Source organism: Brienomyrus brachyistius, unplaced genomic scaffold (genome assembly GCF_023856365.1).
Source record: "Brienomyrus brachyistius isolate T26 unplaced genomic scaffold, BBRACH_0.4 scaffold53, whole genome shotgun sequence".
Taxonomy (NCBI): domain Eukaryota; kingdom Metazoa; phylum Chordata; class Actinopteri; order Osteoglossiformes; family Mormyridae; genus Brienomyrus; species Brienomyrus brachyistius.
Genome location: NW_026042328.1, coordinates 1556188 through 1580339, shown reverse-complemented (window position 1 = coordinate 1580339; position 24152 = coordinate 1556188). Strand labels below are relative to the sequence as shown.

General features: G+C 48.7%; 1 protein-coding gene and 1 long non-coding RNA gene across 10 annotated transcripts in view; both read right to left on the bottom strand.

Annotated features, from left to right (window-relative positions):
• The window catches only part of LOC125723978 (TGF-beta receptor type-1-like), a 36031-nt gene that overhangs the window by 2187 nt on the left and 9692 nt on the right, over nt 1–24152 (bottom strand). Inside the window, exons 2-8 of one of the 2 annotated variants that reach the window (XM_049000796.1) lie at nt 11336–11581; nt 8827–9063; nt 8365–8595; nt 8074–8241; nt 7224–7380; nt 1092–1216; nt 872–1002 (exon numbers count right to left, since the gene is read on the bottom strand). In XM_049000796.1, coding sequence (XP_048856753.1) covers nt 872–1002; nt 1092–1216; nt 7224–7380; nt 8074–8241; nt 8365–8595; nt 8827–9063; nt 11336–11581 — 1295 coding nt within the window. Of the gene's footprint in view, nt 1–871; nt 1003–1091; nt 1217–7223; nt 7381–8073; nt 8596–8826; nt 9064–11335; nt 11582–24152 lie in introns of both variants that reach the window. The other variant, XM_049000795.1, reaches the window with a different exon arrangement.
• Nucleotides 1225–4732, bottom strand: LOC125723979 (uncharacterized). 8 transcript variants are annotated; one of them, XR_007387080.1, is made up of 3 exons: nt 4330–4732; nt 4135–4290; nt 1225–4056 (listed from the first exon to the last, which is right to left on the bottom strand). It is a non-coding gene; the product is annotated as an uncharacterized LOC125723979 (long non-coding RNA). The 8 variants fall into 8 exon arrangements; XR_007387082.1 differs by having other exon boundaries at nt 4369–4732; XR_007387085.1 differs by having other exon boundaries at nt 4213–4290; nt 4369–4732.

Sequence of the window (24152 nt, the reverse complement as noted above, 5' to 3'; positions counted from 1 at the left end):
AGTGCAGCAGCCGGCCTACGAGCAGGAGAGCGGTCTGAACGTGTAGCTGGCTTTTTATCCCTCAAGTGACAGAGCGCAGCATCAGAACCACAGAGAGACACGCAAAAATCCCAAGAGGCACACGGTAAGCAGGAGCCGCTCTCGCATCAAGGCAAAGCCGCGCGCGACATCCTGCCCTCTGGCCCAGATGGGAGACCTGGGGGAGCCGGCGAGTGACTGATTCGTCCAGGGGATCCAGACAGATGGGCCAGCACTCAGACGGCCAGCCTACCTCTCACCTCTGTGTCTGTGCATCTTAAAGCACGACAGGACATGCAAAGGCCGACACATTCCAATGTACCAGTTCCTGTACTTGTACAACAGGTAAACGCAGAATCATTTGTTCAATGACACACCAAAGTCAGCAGCTCTGACAAAATATCCATGAGCAGCGACGCCCCCGCAGGCCTGGCATAGCAACTGCAATGTGAGTTACTCTCTCAGATTGTTTCCCCGTATCGAATTCAGCGTTGAGTTAATTCGATTCGGTGATTTTCCACAGCAGTTTCCACAAGAGATACACAAAGAGAGGGGTGAGAGAGGGGGGGCAGAGCGCATCCTTTTAATACTCAGATCTTCAGAGTAATCAAACAGAGCTTGTGCTTAAGCAGACAGGCTGCTATTGTAATCTCACAGTGGAAGATTAGATTATGGAGTTTTATGACTGCAAATTAGCTCTAATGATTCCATAGGATAAAGGGCTGTCGATAAGAGGAGGTGGGTGAGCCTGGTGCACGTGTTCCGGGGCCCGGCCGGCTCGGCTCCAGGGGCCCGCAGGCGTGGCACTGCTCTCCAGAGGGCGCTGGAGAGCGCTGAAGGGCAGGACACTTACCTCACAGCTCTGCCACCTGTTGGGGATGTTGGGTCGCAGCTTCTGATCACAAACCACCTTCCTCATTTCCTCCACCGAGGGGTCTGACTGCACCAGGTCGTAGTAGGGTAGCTGGTAGTCTTCGTGAATGCCTGAGAATCAGGCAGAAGACGTTCGTGAAAAAAGCCAAGAGGCCGACAGCGATAACGCAGAGGGCAGAGGGCGAGGAGGCGGCGGGCACCTCCGATGGAGCAGCGGCGGGCGATCTCCCAGAACACCAGGCCCATGGCGTAGATATCGGCCCTCTTGAACGACTCGAAGTGCTTCATGTTGATAGAGTCGTCCAGGACCTCGGGGGCCATGTACCTGGCGACACACGGCAGCAATCTCGGTGCTCATTTTCTTTCCAGTCTAATAATATCATCAATAGCAACATCATCTACATCAACAACAGCCACTTGTATTGTTCACCACATCAAACGTGTGGTTTTTTTTTTCAAGCATGCCTGAACCAATTAACTAACTACAGCAAAGAGAGCAAAACCATTGTAACTTCAGCTGTTTGGCCTTTCCCACTTTTTCGCCATCATCTGCTTCATTATTTTCCTATAATGAGCATCTCTGCCGAAGTGAAAATGTATCTTGTTTTTCCTGTAAGGGGGCTGACAGCGTGACCCATAACCCGTTAATATCTAAAGGGAGACAGATCTCTGCGGTGAGTCGACCCCGTGGCCGATGCAGGCGGCCAGTCCCGTCACGAGCATTTATACCCGTGAGCTGGTGCCTGAGCCACTCAGCAAATACAGCCCCAGAATGAGAGGCCATGCATAGTTTTGGACGTACTGACTTCCCAACCCGCAACATTCAACTGTTCAATCACTCAAGTGAAACAGCAAATAAGCATCCATTTGTCAAGTCCTGCTTATATTTGTGCTCCTCCAAACTTCCAAATTTAACAAGAAACGTCGAGCCGCTACAAAGTCACTCACCCTGTGCTGGCCACAGTCACTCGGCGAATTGCCCTCTGACTCCCACATACTACATAAAGCAGCTGTAGTCTGATTAGAGGCAGGAGACCATGTGCCTTCATATGTAATCACAGTGGCTCCTGGCTGACAGCTAATTCTGCAGTTGGGTTTGCTTTAGATTAGAGCTCCTACTTAAAAAGGTGAGGTGGAGCAGAGAAAGGAGGCTGTTTGCTCGGCAGCAGAAACGCTCCTCCGCAGCACATTCATCAATGCCAGGCGCTCTCTGGCCAAGGCCGTCACATTCTCTGCAGCCTATTCTTACTGTCCTTTTCTGCTCTCAGCCGAAAACTTCGTTTCCAGATGAGTGCCTTGGTCTTCACTTAGAAAGTAAAGCTCACATGACCCATCATGCCCCCCTTGGTTCTGATCTGTCATATACAGGAGGATGCAAAGGTCAGGACTCACATAATGCAGCCAAGACAGCTCTTTCAGTGTTTACGTATTTTCTCATCACCCAACCAGCTTTAGCCTCCATGACTGACCACCAGTCAGCCAGCCAATCACCTCCAGTCACCATGAAGGACGTGCATCAATTAACCAATCAGATTTAGGCTCTGGCAGGTCCAAAACAAAGTAAGGCAGCTAATGAGACAAGTACATACTCATTGGCCAGATGGGTCACCACACTGCTCCCACAACAGGCTGGAAACATCCATAGAGATTCTGCTCCTTGCCGACATGACTGCATCGCATAATTGCTGCAGATTTCCTGGACGCACATTCATGCTGTGAATCTCATGTCCCACTGCAGCCTAAAAGCTCCGCATTAAATTCAGATCTGGGGAGCTGCGAGGCTGAACTCATTGTCAAGCTCAGGAAACCGGTCAGTGACGACTTGTGCTTTGTCACATGGAGAGTTTTCCTGCTGGAGGTATCAGTCAGAAACTGGGCAAACTGCAGCCACAAAGGGATGCAAAAGTACTCAAGCCGTCTACGCCAAATCCTCACCCTACCATCTGCATGCCGCAGCAGAATCAGACATTCATCAGACCAGGCTACACTCTGCCGGTCTTTAACTGTCCCGGTTTGGTGGGCTGGTGCTCACGGTAGCCTAAGAGTTCTGTGCTTGGCTGATGTGGTTTCTGTCGTAGCTGCACATCCAGCTCACGCTTAGAGGTGTTGGCCATTCAGAAATGCTCTTCTGCTCACCACTGCTGTACAGAGTTACCGGAGCCTGTCTGTCTGCTCAGACCCGTCTCTCACCAACACGCCGTTTCTACGCACAGAAATGCTCTTCTGCTCACCACTGCTGTACAGAGTTACCGGAGCCTGTCTGTCTGCTCAGACACGTCTCTCACCAACACGGCGTTTCTACCCACAGAAAAGCTCTTCTGCTCACCACTGCTGTACAGAGTTACCGGAGCCTGTCTGTCTGCTCAGACCCGTCTCTCACCAACACGCCGTTTCTACCCACAGAAATGCTCTTCTGCTCACCACTGCTGTACAGAGTTACCGGAGCCTGCCTGTCTGCTCAGACCCGTCTCTCACCAACACGCCGTTTCTACCCACAGAAATGCTCTTCTGCTCACCACTGCTGTACAGAGTTGCCGGAGCCTGTCTGTCTGCTCAGACCCGTCTCTCACCAACACGCCGTTTCTACCCACAGAAATGCTCTTCTGCTCACCACTGCTGTACAGAGTTGCCGGAGCCTGTCTGTCTGCTCAGACCCGTCTCTCACCAACACGGCGTTTCTACCCACAGAAATGCCACTCGCCGCATCTTTTCTGTTTTTTGCCACATCATGCATAAACTCCTAGGAGTCCCAGGAGACGAGCAGTTTCTGAAAGACAAACCCCCAAACCGGGCACCATTAGCCATGCCATGGTCAAAGGCAATTATATCACGTTCCCCTCATTCTTATGCTTGACCTGCCGCCACGTGACTGGCTGACATTTCCCCCAATTTTGATGCTTCACCTGGTGCCACCTGCTGGCTGGTATTTGCATGTCCAAGCAGGTGATCAGGTGAGTGTATAAAACAGCTGGGGAGCATAGAGTCAGCGAGCCAACTTAGGTATGAGTGTTACTGGGTGAAACGTCTGATGATAGTGCAAGATACTGTAGGGAAGCACAAAAAAGACAAACATCACTAAGGAGAATGTAGTAAGAGACCAAGCCTGAAACGGCGATACAAGTCTACCTGCACGAATCACAAATGCGACCCGCTCCCTAAGTCTACCTGCACGAATCATGAATGCAACCCGCTCCCCAAGTCTACCTGCACGAATCACGCATGCGACCCGCTCCCTAAGTCTACCTGCACGAATCACGAATGCGACCCGCTCCCTAAGTCTACCTGCACGAATCACGCATGCGACCCGCTCCCTAAGTCTACCTGCACGAATCACGAATGCGACCCGCTCCCTAAGTCTACCTGCACGAATCACGCATGCGACCCGCTCCCTAAGTCTACCTGCACGAACCACGAATGCGACCCGCTCCCTAAGTCTACCTGCACGAATCACGAATGCGACCCGCTCCCTAAGTCTACCTGCACGAATCACAAATGCGACCCGCTCCCTAAGTCTACCTGCACGAATCACAAATGCGACCCGCTCCCTAAGTCTACCTGCACGAATCACAAATGCGACCCGCTCCCTAAGTCTACCTGCAAATTGAATTTGTAGCAAAGTCGGAAGAATAGTACTGTAAATAACAATAATAAAATGACGATAATAGTTACTACATATGTTATTGTACCTTGAGCAGACAAATAGCGGAAACCGGGCAATGGTTTTACAGGCGTCACAAAGTACTGCGTGTGCTTGTTATTACGAATGATCGTATTTCACTTAAAATTTGAATATAATATGCTTTATGATGGTACACTCATGAGTACGAGTTGTCCGTAAGTAGGGCTGTCCCAGACCGATACCTTGATTTCGATACAGATTCAGAATACAGAAGTTCCATCTGAAGTCTGGAGAGCGATTCCATGTTAGGGGCGAAGCCTGTGTCTCACGGTCAATGCGTGACACTTTGCAGCCCCGCCTACTGCATTCATCACATCCTGCTCGGCCACTTGCACCTTGTATGCACTCTGTTTTTGTGCGTATCCATGTAATAACATGCTTTCAGCAGAATCACAAGCAACAAATGCTATTTTCTGATTGGCTGGCAGGTGGCTATTAACTTCAAATTGGGACAGCTACGAACTCGGAGGAAAACTCCACTCCGTATGGCAGCGCCATTAATTCTATATAACAGGACACCTTGGCATTATCCCTTACTTGTGTGAGTGTGTGAAATGGTTGAAATACGTGCGCATGTGTATAATTCATAAATAAATGTGGCCAGCAGATTGATCTTTCATTTTTCACGGAATAAAAAAAGGATGGTGACGTTATCCTGCTAATAAACGCTGGCGAGTTTCACCGGCGGCAGCGGCTGGAGACTCAGGCAAACGCTATTCAGTCTTATTGAGGTACAAAAATAATGGCATCTACTCTCTTTTTGCTGCACTTGTGTGACTTCCATGTTAGTGCAGGTGCTTGTGGTCAAGCAATCAGCAAGTGATCACTGTAAACGCCTCCACAACTGTACCTCCGATGACCTCTCACACACACACACACACACACACACACACACACACACACACACACACACACACACACACACACACACACACACACACACACACACACACACACACTCTCTCTCTCTCTCTCTCCCCCCCTGCCTGGGCCCCTGTGGAGCCACACTTTTGATTTCTTAAACATTTTTTACACTACGTGACAAATGAAAGCACACACAAACTAGTTCACAAGTTTGTGTAAACGTTTTCCCTCCAAGCCTCTATGACGTGTTTGTGTGACATTACATTACACAGCCAATCACCAGCGACTTTTACACAAGTATGCTACATGTTCGTTTGCTCGCAGATGCTGAAATTTACGGTTTCGGTATCAGAATTTTGCACCGAAAAAAAATTTATAAAAAAAAATGTGATCCTCGATTGGATTGGAGCATTTCAGTCAGTACCACAAAAGTACAGAAGTTCGGTACCCAGCCCTGTCCGTAAGCCAGGTGTTTTTAACCCGGGGGCTGTCTGTATAGAAACACAAGAAACAGCTAGTTAAGAAAGAAGAATTCAAGAGCAGTGAACAGCAGACAGAGAGTTGGTAGGGTGCCGAGGAGGGGTTATGTGGGAGCCCAATAAACGCTTAAAACATACTGAGAAAGCTACTTTGTGCATTTCTGGGCTGAGGCAATGCTTGTCAATACAGCACAGTTGGGAAGCGAGAAGACAATGGGTACTGCACACCAACAGGCAGATACACGGCACCTCAGAAGGAAGCTCAGGTCTCCGACAGCAGGCATACAGAGATCTTATTTTAAAGATGAGGCAGCAGCAACACTGAAATAGTCAGTGGAATAAGCAGTCAAACGAGCTGCGGTACCACAAGCCTCTGTGCAGGGCGCCTTCCACCGATTCCATCCATCTTCACATCACTAAAAACGGAGCTAAAATCCGATGGAGCTCCAGTGCTCAAGGTTGTACCGGGATTTGTTCCAGACAACACAGAATTTAAAATTAAGTTGTGGGCATCCACTGCTTAATATTGTATTATTATTAGAAAGATTCAAAATGTACAATGCTTCATTGTGAAATAACACACAAGCACTCAGAAGTCTTGGTTAATAATGAACATACTAAAGAGCTAAATATTCATGTGATGGGAATACAACATACTTTCTTAAAACAGACAGGGTTCTAAATAGAAAAAGCGAGTCGTACCGGTTTAGCGACCTTTGCATTATACAATTAATCAACTGATCAATCAAGGCGGTAGGGGGGGTGCTTAATTACAATCACAAGGATGAGTTAGTCCATCCTGTCCTACGGAGCCCCATGGGGGCGATTATTTGGGCTGTTCATCCTCGAGCTTTCAGCTTGAGGCAAATTTCACAGGAGGAACAATAACCAGCAAAGTCAAAGTTGCAAAGTGAACACAAGGCGCATATCTCCTGCGCAGTTGTTTAGCACCATCTTTAAAGCGCGCAGGCACACGCGCTCGCAGGCACGCGCGCAGGCACGCACGCAGCCACACACGCAGCCACGCACGCACGCATGGTGCTAAAAGGACACTGACAGCATCATCCATCTGCCACAGAGGCCAATGGATCCATTGTTGTGCAAAGACCTTCATTGTGTACAGAGCGCAAAAGTTCGATCAAATCAATGCTGCATATCGGACTGCTGTGACCGGGACAAGCAGCCGGAGACGAGTCAACAGCGCGGGATTAAGGGTGTAAACAGCAAGGTCACATGACAGAGCGGAGATGTGGAAACGGGAGGCGTGGGGCGGGACCAGAGCGATGGCCGCTTTCACCCGCTCCCCTTACCTCTTGGTGCCCACCCGGTGGTTGGGCGCGATGTCGATGGTGTCTGTGGCAGAGTCATGCCTCACTGCCAGGCCCAGGTCCGCGATACAGCACGTGCCGTTCTTCTTCACCAGGATGTTCTTGGATTTCAGATCACGGTGAGCGATGGCGGGTTTCCCTGCATGGAGAGGACACAGTGCAAGGGCAGGGTGTGAATTGGTAAGCCAAGAAAATAAAGAAATCATGCTGCATCATTCTTGTAAAGCTCTCTGTGTTGGAGGGCAACTGGAAGACAGCAGTAATACTTAAAGACTCAAAATGTCCATGATGAAGAGTGGGCTAGAGGCACTGAACACTGGCCTGAACACTGGCCTGAACACTGGCCTCAATCTCAGACCTGAGCACGCAGGGTCAGTGCAGCCTGGGAGGAAGCCTGCGATTAATTAATGAGGCACCTCTGCATATGTGTGTGTGTGTGTGAGAGAGACGTGCACGCGGTGTGTGTGTGTGTGTGTGTGTGTATGAGAGAGAGATGCGCACGCGGTGTGTGTGTGTGTGTGATGCGCACGCGGTGTGTGTGTGTGTGTGTGTGATGCGCACGCGGTGTGTGTGTGTGTGTGTGATGCGCACGCGGTGTGTGTGTGTGTGTGTGTGTGTGATGCGCACGCGGTGTGTGTGTGTGTGTGTGTGTGTGTGTGTGTGTGTGTGTGTGTGATGCGCACGCGGTGTGTGTGTGTGTGTGTGTGTGTGTGTGTGTGTGTGTGTGATGCGCACGCGGTGTGTGTGTGTGTGTGTGTGTGTGTGATGCGCACGCGGTGTGTGTGTGTCAGCTAGCCTGTGCATGGCGGTGGGGTCACTCCGGCCCCCTCACCTTGCGTCCCCACAATCTCCATGTGCAGGTGGGCCAGACCACTGGCGGTGGACAGGGACAGTTTGATCATGCCCTCCACAGTGACTGTGTACCGGTTCAGGTAGTCAAACAGGGAGCCATGCTCATGGTAGTCAGAGACCAGCCACAGCTGGGTCCACGTGCCGTTATCTGGGGGTTCAAGCACACGGGGGGTTGGTTGAGGCTCTGGGAGGCAGCAAGCTGCTAGCATCCGTAAGCAGCAGAGCATGGATGATGTCATCACGGCAGCCAGGCTACGCGTGGGGCTCTCACCTTTGTTGTCAGCGGCGATGAAGCCCAGGATGTTCTCGTGCCGCAGCATGACGGTCTGGTAGATCTCGGCCTCCCGGAACCAGGAGCGCTCCTCTCGCGAGGAGAAGATCTTAACGGCCACCTCCTCCCCCCGCCAGCGGCCGCGCCACACCTCCCCAAACCTACCCTTGCCGATGCTCTCCTGCAGGATGATGGTTCTTGCGATGGTTCTCTGCACCAAGAGGGGTAAGCCTGCAGGAAGATAATCATGTGTTACTCCCATGTCACATGGCACGAGGTCACGTGATCCCCACGCAACCAAAGCTCAGCCGACTCCTCATAGATAGGCCCGCAACACAAAAGCTGACTGCAAACTTGCAGGAGAGGTGCAAGTTCTCTAACGGCACACATGTCGAAAGCCAATGTAAGCCATGAGAGGGAACGTTGGTGATGTGGAGACCTCCGAGCCCAGGAGAGACACACCAGAGCCAGAGCCGGACGTGGTCATGTCGTAGATGAGGTCTTTGAGAGTGGTGCCATCAGCCAGGAAGGGGTGGTCCATGGACGGGTCTTCCTCATTGGGCACGCGCTGGTGGATGACGGAGCGGCTGTGGCAGATGTAGAAGACCAGGACCAGCACGAAGCAAAGCACACAGACAGGTCCCGCAATTACTGCCGCCAGTCCCACGGGACCCAGGGGGGAGGCTCGAGGGGGGGCATCTGGCCATGAAAAGACAGGAAAGCATAGCAGTGAGTGAAACAATCTCCCACCCACAGGTAGGCATTTATACCGTTATATTTGCTAAAAATCATAAACACCATACACAGAATTTTCTTTCTCTCTTTTAAAGGAATTATTTTTAACCTAAATAATTTATTTGTTTACTTTTTCACCTATTTTTTTTCTCCTAAAGCCAGTACATAGAATGTGATGCTAAGGACCCTAAAAGAGGCATTTAAATAGCTGCTGAATCGGAGAGCGGCTAAAGCAAATGAACCAGACACACAGACACACCCAGACAGCTGTTATACAAATCTCCGCCCATCCATCCTTTTCCTGAAACTACCTGTTCTATTCAGGGTCGCAGGGGGTCCGGACCCTATGGGACACCAGCCCATCGCAGGGCATACTCACACACCAGTCACTCTCACACCCACACCTACAGGCAATTTGGTAACTCCAGTTAACCTCAGCATGTTTTTGGACTGTGGGGGGGGGAGGGCACCCCAGTACCAGGAAGAAACTCCACGATGACATGGGGAGGACATGCAAACTGCACACACATGGAACCCGGGCAGAGACTCGAACCCGGGTTCCAGAGGTAGGAGGTGGCAGGCACACGCGCTCAGGGGCGGAAAGACGCGCGGTACAGACAGGTGGAGCGGCGGCCGTCCCGACAGGCAGGCGAAAACGGCCGCTACCCTCCTGACGCACGGCGTATTAGTGTCTGCTGTACAAGAACACAGCACCGCAGCAGTGGGCGTCCCGCTGTGCCGAACAAAGCCGCCTGTCACTGACAACACGTTTGCACTGCCTCCGGCACAGACGCCCCATTCAGAGCTCAGCCTGCAGGACAGTTCCTCTCACTACGCTGCACTGGGCGCCCGCTGGCGGTCTGGCAGGCATGCTTATAGAGTCTGATCGCAGGGCCATGCACACCTCCGCTCAGAAAAGCACTTTTGAGCTGGTCATGTCATAATGTACTTTAAAAATCATATTTAAAAATATATAACAATAATTTCACTAGAAAGAATGGCCCACAAGCTCCCCTAAGCACTATGTAGATATAGTGCTAAGCAGTCACACCCTGTGGCATGCCAACTATGTGAGAAGCAGAGGATCTCGCTTAACAAGCAGTTCAAATTGCTAATTAGCCTAGTAACCTAAGCACCTGTGCCCAGAGCTCAGTACAGCCAAAACTCGCACAGAGTCTTCAGTGCGATTCCCACTCAGTATGGGGCAGCATTCGGCCACAGAATACAGCAGTTAAAGAAGCCAGATTTGCGTTAAGGACCAGGGGCCGCTTGCACAAAACACCTTAAGTCAAGACTTCCTTAAAGTCCAAGTTAAGGTCTCCCTTAACACCCTTAAGTCTCCTCCTTATATACCTTAAATACTTCTATACCTTAAATACTTTAATGTGTAATAATACTTATTGAAAGATGAGTAACTTCTGTAGAGAGATCTATTTCACTGTTAGCAACACAGACTAACATTAACAGTTCCTTCAAGTCCTTTAGTCATTTAACCTATAGTTGTAAGTTAACGTCAACTGGTAAGAGTTCTGGTAAGAGTTCTCTTACCAGTTCTGTCGCATTCTCTCCTGTAATTAGAATCTCTTTTTTGGCCAGAACAGATAAGCTGTATTTTTTGGGCCTCTTGGATGGACCTTTTCACCAAACTTCTTGAATTAATTTTCATTGCAATTTCCTTCCACAATCGTCGTTTTCTGTTCGCTGTTATTTACGGATAAAATTTACTGTTTAGTATGTTCTTTCCTTTACTGTATTCCTGCAAAAGTATAATCTTTTCCTCCTCTGACCAATGTGGCTTCCTTGTCTTCTTTTCTCCCATTTCTTTTACTTTGTGAGTAACTTTGAGAGGCGATAACAGAAATCACAAGCAGTCACGAGTGCAAGAATATGTAAGGTCTCCATGGAAACGGGACAATTTTACTGCTGTAAAGCATCTTTCAATGTTGTAAATCCCTTAGCTAAGGAAAAACTAAACCTTAAGTGTCTTAATACTTAAGGGGACAACTTAATGTGTTTTGTGCAACTGGCCCCTGGTCTTCAGTCTGCTCCAGCACTGAGGTTGAAGACACAAATATTACCCATAAGGCTGTCCACCACAGCAGGCTGAATCCAGCCCTCATCAGGCACAATGTAAATAAACAGGCCGCGCTCTCAGGGACTGACGCTTGTGGTCTTACCTAAAGAAGCCAGGCAGTCTCAGCCAAGCATGGCCCGATGGAGGGGCTACGGGGCTCACCTGTCATATTTAGTTCGTAGTCCTTGTTGCACATGTGGGTGTAGCAGCATTTGGGGTGGACTCTAGTGTCCCCTTTGATGGAGTCGGCACAGATGAACGGTCGCTCCTGGGGAATCAGGTCTTTGTTAGCGACGCAAAGCTTCTCCCCCACGGTGATCTTGTTCCCAGACTTCAAGATGGTGATGAGGCACACACCGTCCGTAGAGCATGTAGAGTTACTGCAGTGTGGGCAATAACACTCTAAGGCTAAAAAGAAAGAAGGGGGGGGGTTAGAAGGCAAGCTAGCTGTGATTACAGTTTTGTTTATTCCATTTAAGGACGTACAAAACAACAAGCTCTCTGTCGGGACTTGGGGACTCGGTGTCAAAAAGGCCCCAGAAACAGCTTCGGCAATCACGGCTGTGGAGGCACCACCATCCTTCTGCTCAGGGAACCGGGTAGCGAGGCAGAGACACCGAAGAGGAAGCTCAGGGGATGCTGGGCCGGGGGCCGGGGCCAGCCTACATGCACGGGACCTATTCAGCGGCATGAAGCCCTCCCCCGGCTGAGAGCACCATGGCGGCACCATGACGCCCCAGTCACACGCAAAACCACAAGCAGCCGGTGAGTCAACTAGGTCTAGACACGGTCTTATGTTTTTAATTCGGACGCAGAAAAACTTCCGCATTTTTTATTTTCAGAGCAGCCTTTACATTGCAGGAGTTGTGGAAGTCATGGAAAACGCCCTTTGGTCACCGTAGGAGTGGAGGCCGGCTCAGAGCAGCTTTCTGATGTGTCTGTATAAGGAACAGGACTTGACATCTCTTTCAACTGGCTGATGAATTCCTGCACCTTAATGCGGTCTTAGGCAGAAAACCCACTGATAAACCGCCCGTACTATGTCTTTAAACATTTATGATTTGAAGAGAAAAAAAAAGCTTCTAGCAGGAGAAAAAGCCAGGAAGTGATGCTTCCTACATTAAAACTTACTAACAGTCCCAAGCTAGCAGAGGTAGGTTTTGCGAATCAGCCTATGCCCGTATGGAGCCATATATGGTAAAGAGAAATTCATTTTGCTTTGAGATTCGTGTGCAGTGGTTACACGTGTGAGGTGAAAGACCAAGAACCAACATCAGATATGGATTCTGTCCAGAACAACCAACAAAACCCCACATCTACTTGATCTTAAAAAGTCCCTGCCTTTCATAAATTAAACATTTGCGGGGGGCGGCACTTAGAACTACCTCTAAATAGCTGAGCACCAAAGTGAGTAGACTGTGCATTAAGTTGTAAGACTAAGTTATTAGGTAGCTCGACCAGATCATACAAAGGCACTGTTTAAACACCATTTAAAAACTACTGCTCTCTATTAAATTTTTGACCACGTAATAAATTCTTTGCTCCGTAATGTCGGAACTAAACATGAATTATTGATGAAAAGAAAAGGTTTGTTATCCAAGGCGGGAGACATGAATGACACCATCTGAAGTACATAAAGAATAAGAAGAAAGCAGGCAAACAGAGATGCTGTCACAGCGCCCTCCGGCTACTGAGGAAGTCACACTGTGCTGGTGCGCTGGGCAGCTGTGCAAGGCTGCCGGGCCAAAGGGTAACCTAGGTGGCCCAAAGCTGCCTCCCTCCAGCCACTTTAATACCTTGAAAAAACGAGTCATTTCCACTGCATAATAAGTTTTTCCCCTAGAGCCAGCCGGCTCGGCGCCTACTCCGCACGGCGGACGGACGGCCGGCCTGCTCAGCCCATGGCGGCGCCTACTCCGCACGGCGGACGGACGACCGGCCTGCTCAGCCCATGGCGGCGCCTACTCCGCACGGCGGACGGACGGCCGGCCTGCTCAGCCCATGGCGGCGCCTACTCCGCACGGCGGACGGACGGCCGGCCTGCTCAGCCCATGGCGGCACCTACTCCGCACGGCAGACGGCTGGCCGGCCTGCTCAGCCCATGGCGGCACCTACTCCAAACGGCGGACGGCTGGCCGGCCTGCTCAGCCCATGGCGGCACCTACTCCAAACGGCGGACGGCTGGCCGGCCTGCTCAGCCCATGGCGGCACCTACTCCAAACGGCGGACGGCTGGCCGGCCTGCTCAGCCCATGGCGGCACCTACTCCAAACGGCGGACGGCTGGCCGGCCTGCTCAGCCCATGGCGGCACCTACTCCAAACGGCGGACGGCTGGCCGGCCTGCTCAGCCCATGGCGGCACCTACTCCAAACGGCGGACGGCTGGCCAGCCTGCTCAGCCCATGTTGACCAACGACGGATGATTATTACTTCTGCTCAGCTAAAGATGGAGCTACGCTACGTGAATCTGCCACAGTCATGCTCACATAGAGGACACACAGTGCTGTGAGAAGCGGAACCGGCAAGGAGACAGCGGCTCTCCGGCTGGAGGTGCAGGCCCTCTCGGCCATTAGAAGGGGAAGAGAACAGCGATTCCAGGTGGGAAATCCCAGTGGAGAAGTTTCATCTTCGCCTACACAATGTTTCTCTCCATGAGACACAGGGACACATATGCAGTTGAGAGCGAAGCTTGGGGGTGACGGCAGAGGGTTAGCCAGCGTGCGGCATCCCAGAAGCAGGGGCTTAAGGGCCTTGCTCAAGGGCCCACGGACATGCAGCTGGAAGGTCGCCGCTTTGAGCCTGGATTGCAGGAACGGTAGCTCAACCCGCTAACCCATACAGGGCCCTGGCCTCCAGCTGGCAATGGGAGGGGGGGGGGGGCTACCTCCTCCATCACTGACCAGCCCTGACCTCAGGACGAGACCCCCCCCCCCGATACTCAGTGAGAACTCGTTTCCCTCCATCGCATCGGAAAAAGCAGACCTCCAGCAGAGGGCCTCCAGGCTAAACGTATTACAGACCTCTGGAATGGCAGCTTCTGGGGGGGCACGTTACAGTAACAAAGAATCAAAAATCATTCTCCCCCCCTGCCCCCCCCAAGACTGACATCAAAGGCATTTTCAGGGTTCTTGTGACAGAGCAGTGGAATATCAATAAGAAATACGGGCAGGAACAAAAGTAATTAATAATTTTCATTCCCCCCCAGGGCACTATGGGGTAGAATAACATTAACAATAGCCTCTGACTTCACTTTCATTGTTATAATTTAAACATGAAGTACCTGCTATCAGTTTAACTGAAAAGTACACATCCCAAAATCTCCAAATCTAATTCTGTGTAATGAATCCCATTACCCAATACAGGCAGCCTGTTCATTCAAAACGAGTTCATAAGCTACTATAATGAGTGGACATTCATGCTTATTGCCTCTATATCCTAAAGAGACAAAGAGAGATTATTCACCAGATAAAAACAACATTTGCATCATGTGCAGTTATGACCATTTAAGATCAAGAGCTCAAAGATCTCCTGAGAGGCCGGGGGCACCATGGATGTCAGGTTCTAATGGCTAATGCCACATTTTAAAAACTAATTTTCACTTTAAGGGGATGAAAAATAAGTCATAGGACATCATTAGCACTAGGGAGGGCCGATCCACGTTATTCCAGTTTTGATCCGATACACATCTCCGACTCCAATACACATCTGCCGATACAGACACAGATTCTGATGGACGAGTTCTTTTTACTTTAATATTTTAATATAATGAACGGAAATATTTTTAAAAACACTAGTAAATACAAATGTAAAAATACCCAAAAAAGATTTAATTAGGCCACTACAAACATAAGATACTGTTCCACCTTGTTTATGCATTTTGTTTTACGTGTTTATGATGCAGTTGCAGTTCAATTTGAATATCTTCCAAGCGTGGACACACAAATAGCAAATGCTTAAAACGCCCCACAATTTTTCTCCCACTGGTAACAGCGTCACTTACACATCACAAGCCGCAGTGAGTGTGTGAAACAGCCCAGGTTTGCGACTCCCAAGTCATCCACGGCTTTTTTTCCATATTATTCGGGTTGTCTTGCACAATTGCGTGCAGTCAGTTTAGAGGGATTTTCCACTAAAAGCTGTTTCTACCTCTCAAAGCTTTGTATCAAAGATCGCAAATCGCTGTGCTACTAGTCATTGTTAAAAGCATAAAATACTTCCAGATAATCAGCCTCTTCTTATCTGACGTTCTTACGCCCCTCATACTGCAAAGAGTACGCACATGACCTCACTGCAGGCAGTGTTAGCGTTCAGCTTGAATGCTGCAAAAAAACATCTAAAATGGGAAATTGCTGTCCTGCGATTGATTGTACAAATCGATTTCACACGAAGTAGGAACTCTCTTTTTACCAACTGCCGAAAACTAAATAAGTATCGGATATGGATCAGTCACATATGTCCGATTCCCGATCTGTCTAATGGGTCTGGCCCGAATGCCGATACGATCTAATTATTGGATGGGTGCATGACTAGTTAGCATGCAGAATTTCATATACTGGGAAGGAAAGGGGTCTACGCACGGGGGGAGGGGGCTTAAATGTACTGTGGGACGGCTCGACTGTTTACAGGGCTAAAGGGTGGGGGTGAAATAGGGCATTGATCCCTTTAAACTATCTGAAAAGGAAGATAAGAAAGTGCCCAAACCAGAAAAAAACAGCACAACTTCCCACAGCAAACAGAGGGCTTGTTCATATGCTCTTTCCCTGCTCCATCTCCTCCTCGGCGACCCAGATCTGACCAGCAGAGCCTGGAAACATGCTGGCGTGTGGAGCCCATGAGAGTGGGCAGCTCAGCAAATGTGATCTATGCAGCTCAGGGAGCCCAGCCCAGCTGCTGGTGGTGGTGGTGGTGGTGGTGGTGGTGGTGGTGGTCAACACGCGTGGCCTTGGTTTAATGGACCCCTGTTACAAGGGCACCCACGAAAACACCGAGTACCACTACAGAAGGGGGGAGGAGCCAAAGGGGGCCAGTCCTGCTAGGATTCACGCATAATAATCCACAACCTCTCCAAGTGGTGGGGGGAGGAGCCAAATGGGGCCGGTCCTGCTAGGATTCACGCATAATAATCCACAACCTCTCCCAGTGGTGGGGGGAGGAGCCAAAGGGGGCCGGTCCTGCTAGGATTCACGCATAATAATCCACAACCTCTCCCAGGGGCAGGCAAGCCAGCACTGGGGCCAACAGGTGCCATCAAGGCAGCAAGTAGAAAAACTGAAAGTCCCTGAATCGTGAACAGAGTTCAGAACTTAGCCAACGTAATTTAGGACAGTTGCTGGCTGCTACAGCATTCATTTTTTTATTTTTAAATCATAGTCTTTACATCCTATGTTGTTTAATGTCTTTTTAGGGAAGTGGTAGTTCTTCCACTAATACAAAATGACGAGTGTGTGTTTATTGCATTTGCTAAATAAAACACAGAAATATAAAAATACAAGCCATCATTTGAAAGGAGTAAAAAATGGACGGGACAAGCCAACACCTGTAAGGGCGGGAACATAATCAGGGTGGAAGTGTGCGGGCGCTGTACTATCGTACATCTCCGCAGGTCCTTGACAACCACCATGACTGCCACACTACACTCATTAATGAATCTGCTGAACACACCAGCCAATTTCATTTTATACGTCGGAAATCAACCTCATACTGATGCTTCTGCTGTTTGAATGCAGCTGCCTGGCTTTACTTAATAGGATCTAAACTTTTCACTAGGACTGTTAAAGCAGAGGAATCTGAATAAGTGGACCAGTACAAAAGTGCATATGACTCACTTATTCAGACTCACCTGCTCATTCATGCCCTGTTCGCTTCCCTAAAAAGACATTAAACAACATAGGCTGAACTAAAGTAAAGGCTATTTGCAATAGATGGCATGTAATGAATTCTATATTACTGTTTACACCGTTTCAGTGATGTATTCTGTGACCACATATTATATCCTTCAACAGCCTGCTCAACTGGTTACAGCAGGCCTGATTTTAAAACTTAAACAGGATTTAAACAGTATATGACCAATGCTGCCCCAAGTACCTGCCTAACCAATATCTCTGAGTGTCGTGTTTTTCTTCTACTTTTTCCATTATGTTATCTTTAACTGTTCAAAAGACACACGCAGCGTAAAGTCGATTCTATCCTATGGATATATTGACCATTTTCAAAGCATCCATAGATACACATTGTACCTCTGCAATCCTGAGTTTTATTCTATTGTTGTGTTATGTGTGCTGTTGTATTTGTTTCTGTTTGAGCTACAGGATGCCAAAACCTCCTTAAGGATCAATAAAAAAAAATTACATCTATCTATCTATGAATGATGGCAAGTAGGAAAAGTTATTTCAAAGAAGACATGTTCTCAAATCACAACGGCGTTACTGCAACCATCACAATCAGTCAATAAAAACAATGCAATTTTTAAAAGTAAAATGATAAAATTGAGCACACCAGCATCCCACACACACACACACCACGGGGCAGGCCAGTTAAATTTTTAGCTCGTAGAAAAACATGAAAGCATGAAGAAAATAATCTAAAAATAAATAACATTACATCTTTGGAGAACAACTGATCAGGGAGTTGGATTTAATTATGATTTAAAAATGCATTGCGGCCCGTTTATAACAGTCTAAGGCAAGTAAAATTCAAGAAAAGCAATAATCGCCTGTCAGACACTTTCACTGAGCTGCTTGCCAGTATCAGTAATTGAAAATGACCATCCTCAACTCACACAAACCTATTACACAGATAATGCCATTAAAAAGACAATTATCTGTCAATAAAACAATTCAAAACAGACCCCTCGTCCTCCAGTGCTTAAGAGTACTTTTCGTCCCTCTCCAGGATGTTGTGAAAACCCACAAAAAATAAAAAACATTTACCAAACACTTACTTGGAAACAGCACATTAGATGACATGACCTTCACAGCAAAGTAAAACTTTTCCAGTTGGGAAAAGAAAAAAAAATAATTGAATGCAGAGATGCATCGATCGATCGGTCAGGGACCGGAATTGACCGATGTTCAACTTACTCGGCCCGGACCGGAGACCGGCTGGTCAGTCTCATGTATTTCCAATACCGAACCGGTCTATTTCAGGCATGCGCCACAGGTCATACACACAGCAGTGCAGGCAACAACCTCACAGGCACCTGCACGCTCACAGCCACACGATAAAATGTCAATAGCAAGCAAGTTCTTCATTGTGAGTGAAGACGACACGAAGACTGCAATTTGTAATACATGTAAAGCTAAAGTAAACTGTGAGGGAACCAAGAAGAAAACGTGGTGAAACGTCGGAAGGTGAACTTTACCTTGTATATGGTTAATGATCATTTTAATCTTGAGAATGAATGATCATTAAAAATGCAGAGCTAGCCAAGGTTTATTCCTATGAGAGTAAAAACATTTCAGTGAAACTTTAACCCACTGCGCTATAACATCCAAACAGTATGAAGGTATGAAAAGGGCTGATCTTAATCTAACTTACTAGCGATGTAAGTATTGTATGTGCATAACATGCGGTGATGGCATTAATATTAACCTGCACCTATGTGGAAGAGTATAGTAAATTCCAGTTTTATTTTGAGGTTTGTAAACTGTGGAGAAAAAGGTCAATGTCGTATTATCTGGCAAGTTTAAACAAACTGGAAAATGATATAACTGGCATTTGTTTTGTTATTTAATTCTGTTGCCCATTTGGTAAAGTAAAATATGTTGCATAAAGTTGGATGCACAACAGCTCATTTTGAGTTTATCGTTATTTGCACCCCTTTACAGTCACAGAGCACAGAGAGGACCTGGTAACTTAGTCCAGGTTGGGGGAAAGAAATTGTAAAGTTTAGCCATTTCTTTTATTATGAAAATAAAATTTTGCACTGAAGCTGATTTTTGTTTCTATATGCTGTCAATTATAGTTCTTAGAAATAAAATTGGAATCGGCTGGTCAAACACAAAAAAAATTTGCAAATCGGTGCATCTCTCCTGGGATTCTTGGGGCTGTTACTGAAGCAAACCACAATTCAGATTTCAGATGTTCGATAGTAACAGGATTCCCAATGCCGCTGCTTACGACCTCCAAAGAGGTAACTGAATTACCAGGCATTCAACAGCGCGGCGAGGCTCTGCAGCTAGATGGCAGAGAAGGAAGGGCTTGCCCTGCAGGTACTGCACGCGGGCTTAGCGAGACAGCCCTTCCGCACCCATCAGCTCTTCCCAAGAGACAACACACACACCGTTCCGTGGTATTTCAGTATTCTGCACGTGCTCAAAAGGTAAACGCGCAGTTTGAGACGTACAGTGATGCCAGAATGTGGACCTGCAGGCTGTCAGAATGCCAGCTGTTGCAAAGAAAGAAAACAAGACAAAAGATAAATTCTCCTTGAGTAGAACCATAACCGTAACAGACAGAAAAGCATAAAGAAATCATCAGAAATCCATATATATTCCTCGACTGCATAGGAATAAGAGGCCATTCACACTACAGCAGACAAAGGTGAGTCATCGTTAGGGGAGGAGTGACAGAGGACAAAGGCTGCAGGTTCGACACTGGACGTGCCAGACATAGGCGTGGGAGCCATATATAATGCCAGTTAAGAACTGACTAAGAGCAGACTGCTATATAACACATGCGTGCAGTGCAAAGTTAACACCTGTGAATTAGCTCCTGACCACGGGTGAAAATGGCAAGGCGGGGACATAAAAGGTACATTAAAAGGGGAATGTCGAAAAGCCTCAGTGGGGAAAAGGTAATGCTGGCAGCATTGCAGACGGCAGCTGCACGGCCTTTGACAAACTCCGCGTGCTGTGCCTCCACGACGCGGACTTGTTCCCGATGATGGTAACGGAGGAGAGCGACGAGTCTCCATGAATGGGCTGAAATGGGTCCATCTGTGCAATCAATTTGCCGGAGTCCCTCGGTAGCTCGTGCCACTCCCTATAGTACACTTACTGATTATTTCGGCGAGTGCACCGAGTGCAGGGCTGGCGAGCATTTGCATAACCATGAGTAGTAAAGGGAGTGACGCTGACAAGACATGCCAGAAAACCAAGCGCTCAAATCAAAGTAATTACTTAAGTAAGAGGGCGGCAGCCAGAAGCCTATTCCCCTAAATTTTGCTGCTCAGGACCAAGCCATGTGTCACTGGAGAGCGGGAAGTGTGGGAAATGCAGCGTCTTCCTTTAATGGGGCCTGCGATTGCACTCTCTGCACATTGTCTGCAGCGTTTGTGTTCCCCGAATTCCCGGCCATAGCTGCAAGCCAAGGTCCTTCGTCTCCCCTGGTGTCTGCGCAGCTCAGCTGCAAGGGAGGCATAACCTAACCTGACACAACAGCCACGTCTTTCAGCGGACACAGCAAAAACCTGATGCATGGGACCATCAGCCCCTGAACGTACGTCCAGAACAGTCTTCCAGTGGGCAAATCGTGAGACCTTTTCCGTAAGAAAAGCCAGAATTACAGATGGAGCCAAGAAAGAGGATCAGTGTTTCCATACAGGAGCTGCAATGGCAAACATGGCATTATGTTATAACGCTATGGAAAGAGTCGCTGTTACTCCACATTTACAGGTGAGGAAGACTAATCTCAAGTTATAAAAATGGTGCAATCTTAGTCTATCGAAGATACAAGAGGCTTGGACAAAAAGTACATTTAATAAATTCAGTTCCAGAATCCGCCAGTAGGTGTCCATTAAGAGACTAAATTAACAGCCAATACTATGAGGCGTTTAAACTTTAAGCTGACAAATGTTCACATCTCCATCGGCAGTCAGAATATGGCATAAGAATGACCCAACTGACGGTGGTATTCAGATTTACTGGATGTAGAGACAGACAGTGGGTGGTATGGGCTTACATATAACCTGACACAGCATAGGGGAGCAACGCCACACAGAAAAGCTGTCCGGGTCGGGGCCACAGGCAGCAGGACGGCGGCGCCACTGAAGCGAGAGCTGCTCTGCTGCAGGAGCTGCGGCACGATGACGGGAGCCCGGCTGATCGATCAGGACGCCTGATCCGTCCTCCGAGGGCAGCTGCCCACCTGGTCTCCCTCCAAGGGGCCGTGAAAGGGGAGCATTTGCCACGTCATGTTTCGCTTACTTATATATTCTGTGATAAATGAACATCGTGTAACTGAAATTGCTGAACATCAAAAGAGCAACATCGGTAACCGGATGAGGCCAGAGGTTCAAACTGCATCAGCTGTCGCTCACAGCCCTAACACACTCCTTCCCACTATTTATTACCTGCACCCCTACACACACACACACACACACACACACACACACACACACACACACACACACACACACACACACACACACACACACACACACACACACACACACACACACACACACACACACACACAAGAGCAAAAGGCCCCAAAGCTGACAGTCAGCTCACTATAAAAGCTGCCTGCGAAAATAAGGCACATTCATCCTGACTGATTGCAGGATCGCGTGTTCGCCTCACTCTGTGTGGGGGTGGGGCGTGCTTGTGAGCCCCTCGCCAATATGCAGCCCTTAACTCCTTATTTGCCACAAGGCTGCATGGCTGAATTAATTATTGCCGTCTCCTGGCAACCACAATCCCTGCACCCCTATGGGCTGCCTGTGTCTATACCGTATCGCAGCATATGGGGGGGGGGGGTGTACCCAGGTGTCACGACTCGCCACACGCACTGCACGCTGACATGTGCCACTCGCATGTGGACATTCACACGCTTGCACACAAAAGCATCCGCCTGTCCTTGCTGTACCTGAAGCAGGTCTGGCAGAAGATGAGGCTCTTCGCCACCAGATGTCCACAGCAACTGCTCTGCTCTGTGACCTTCCTCCCTGCCAGCCAGATGCCTGAATATGCCTCTTAATCAGGCTCATGGCACAGACACAAAAAGCACACTGACTAATAGGGCATATAGCATAACCTAAGCCCCTTTTAAAAAACCTGCTTTACAAAATAAGTGAAAATACAGAAAATGCAGTTCTAGCCAGAAAGCCCATTCATCTGTGCTCACTTCTTCACCCAGCGCAACTCATTTAAATATGGTTGGGACAGGCAGCTGAAATCTCAGCGTACAGACACGTTCTCAGTTCCTCAAAATTCAACCAGTGGACACTCCAAGAAGACCACGCACGCACGCACGCACGCGCACGCACACACGCACAATCCTAAAGATGAAGCCAATGGCCTGTACTACGAAGCAGGGTTACTGATTTAGCAAGGTAACTTGTCAGATCTAAGGGAGTCTGGGCAAAATGTAAGTGAACAAATATAAAGTCCATTTAAACTTAGCTTAAATCCGACAAGTTACCCCTATAAGCCAGTAACCCCGCTTCGTAGCACCGGCCACTGGTTATGAAGCAACGCCAGAGGCTCTGAATGCGGAGGCGGGCTTCTTACATAGGACACGCCCTTCTTTGAGCTGACCACAGCTTCGGGGGGGGAATTCCGAGACAGCACATCGTACACAACATAGCGGGAATCTATCTGCCCGGCAACTTCCTCATCAAGCCGCCGTGACTCACGTTTCCTGTCTCCATCTCCAAGCGATTATATCGCCGGGGCGCAACATCAACATAATGTCCCAAAAGAACTAAGAGTGCAGGTCACACCCGAAAATAAGACGAATCCTGACTGGTCCACTTGGCATGGCCCTCCCTGCACATCAACAGCGGGGTCAGATCTGAAACCTGACCGGTCAGCTTTGCGTGGCCCTGCCTGCACATCAACTGCGGGGTCAGATCTGAAACCTGACCGGTCAGCTTGGCGTGACCCTGCCTGCACATCAACTGCGGGGTCAGATCTGAAACCTGACCGGTCAGCTTGGCGTGACCCTCCCTGCACATCAACAGCGGGGTCAGATCTGAAACCTGACCGGTCAGCTTGGCGTGACCCTGCCTGCACATCAACAGCGGGGTAAGATCTGAAACCTGACCGGTCAGCTTGGCGTGACCCTCCCTGCACATCAACAGCGGGGTCAGATCTGAAACCTGACCGGTCAGCTTGGCGTGGCCGTCCCTGCACATCAACAGCGGGGTAAGATCTGAAAGACCATGGCCACAATCACATAAGCGCTGCCAAACAGGGTGACATTTCCATAGCGACATACGACGGCAGGTACGTGCAAAAAAAAAAGGCAACTTGCTAAACCCTGAGAATGCCAATTCCCAAGCCGCTGCTTTGGTGCTATAATCTGCTGCCTTGAGAGATTACAGAGTTCACCACCAGCCCACTCCACAGATAGAGGGCGCAGCGGCTGCTTAACACTGGCCACTGGCAGGGCTCCTCTCACACTAAACGGCAGCAAACATACCAGCACGAAAACACTCACTGCAGGGCAGTTTGTCTTCCCGAGGAACTGCCCACCTCGCACGCAAATGTGTGTATGGCACCATTTTACAGAGAATTGGGTGCACAAATGCTGCCCCCTGGGCCCAAGAGTCCAGATCACCTGACCTGGCTACAAAAAAAAAATTAAATTAAGGAGTCCATCTAGAGCATTCTGCATTTGGGGCCTATATGACACTACAATGTGACAGAACATCATCTGCTGGGGTAAAGATAACAGCTGTGAGACATGTTAACGCACTGATTAACAGCGTCTAGACATAACAGTGTGTGACACATAGGGGTGTGTCTCATGGTGGTGGTGGAGGGAGGGGGGGAAATGTTAAGCTGGTCTGAATATTTTTAGTTACCAATGAAAAACCATAACCAGAGCTCACATTTCACTCATTTCTTTTAAAAAAAATTCTAGAATTAGGCCACTTAAAAAAATTGGTTCTCGTCCCTTCCCGACCCGCCGAAATCCCTCCGACCCAAATTTTTATTTTTTTTTTTGTAAAAATCGCCTGGAAAATGCCCAAGAATGACGAAATTTCAATTTCCCGCACATTCCACATCGACGATTGATCCACATTGTGTAATCCT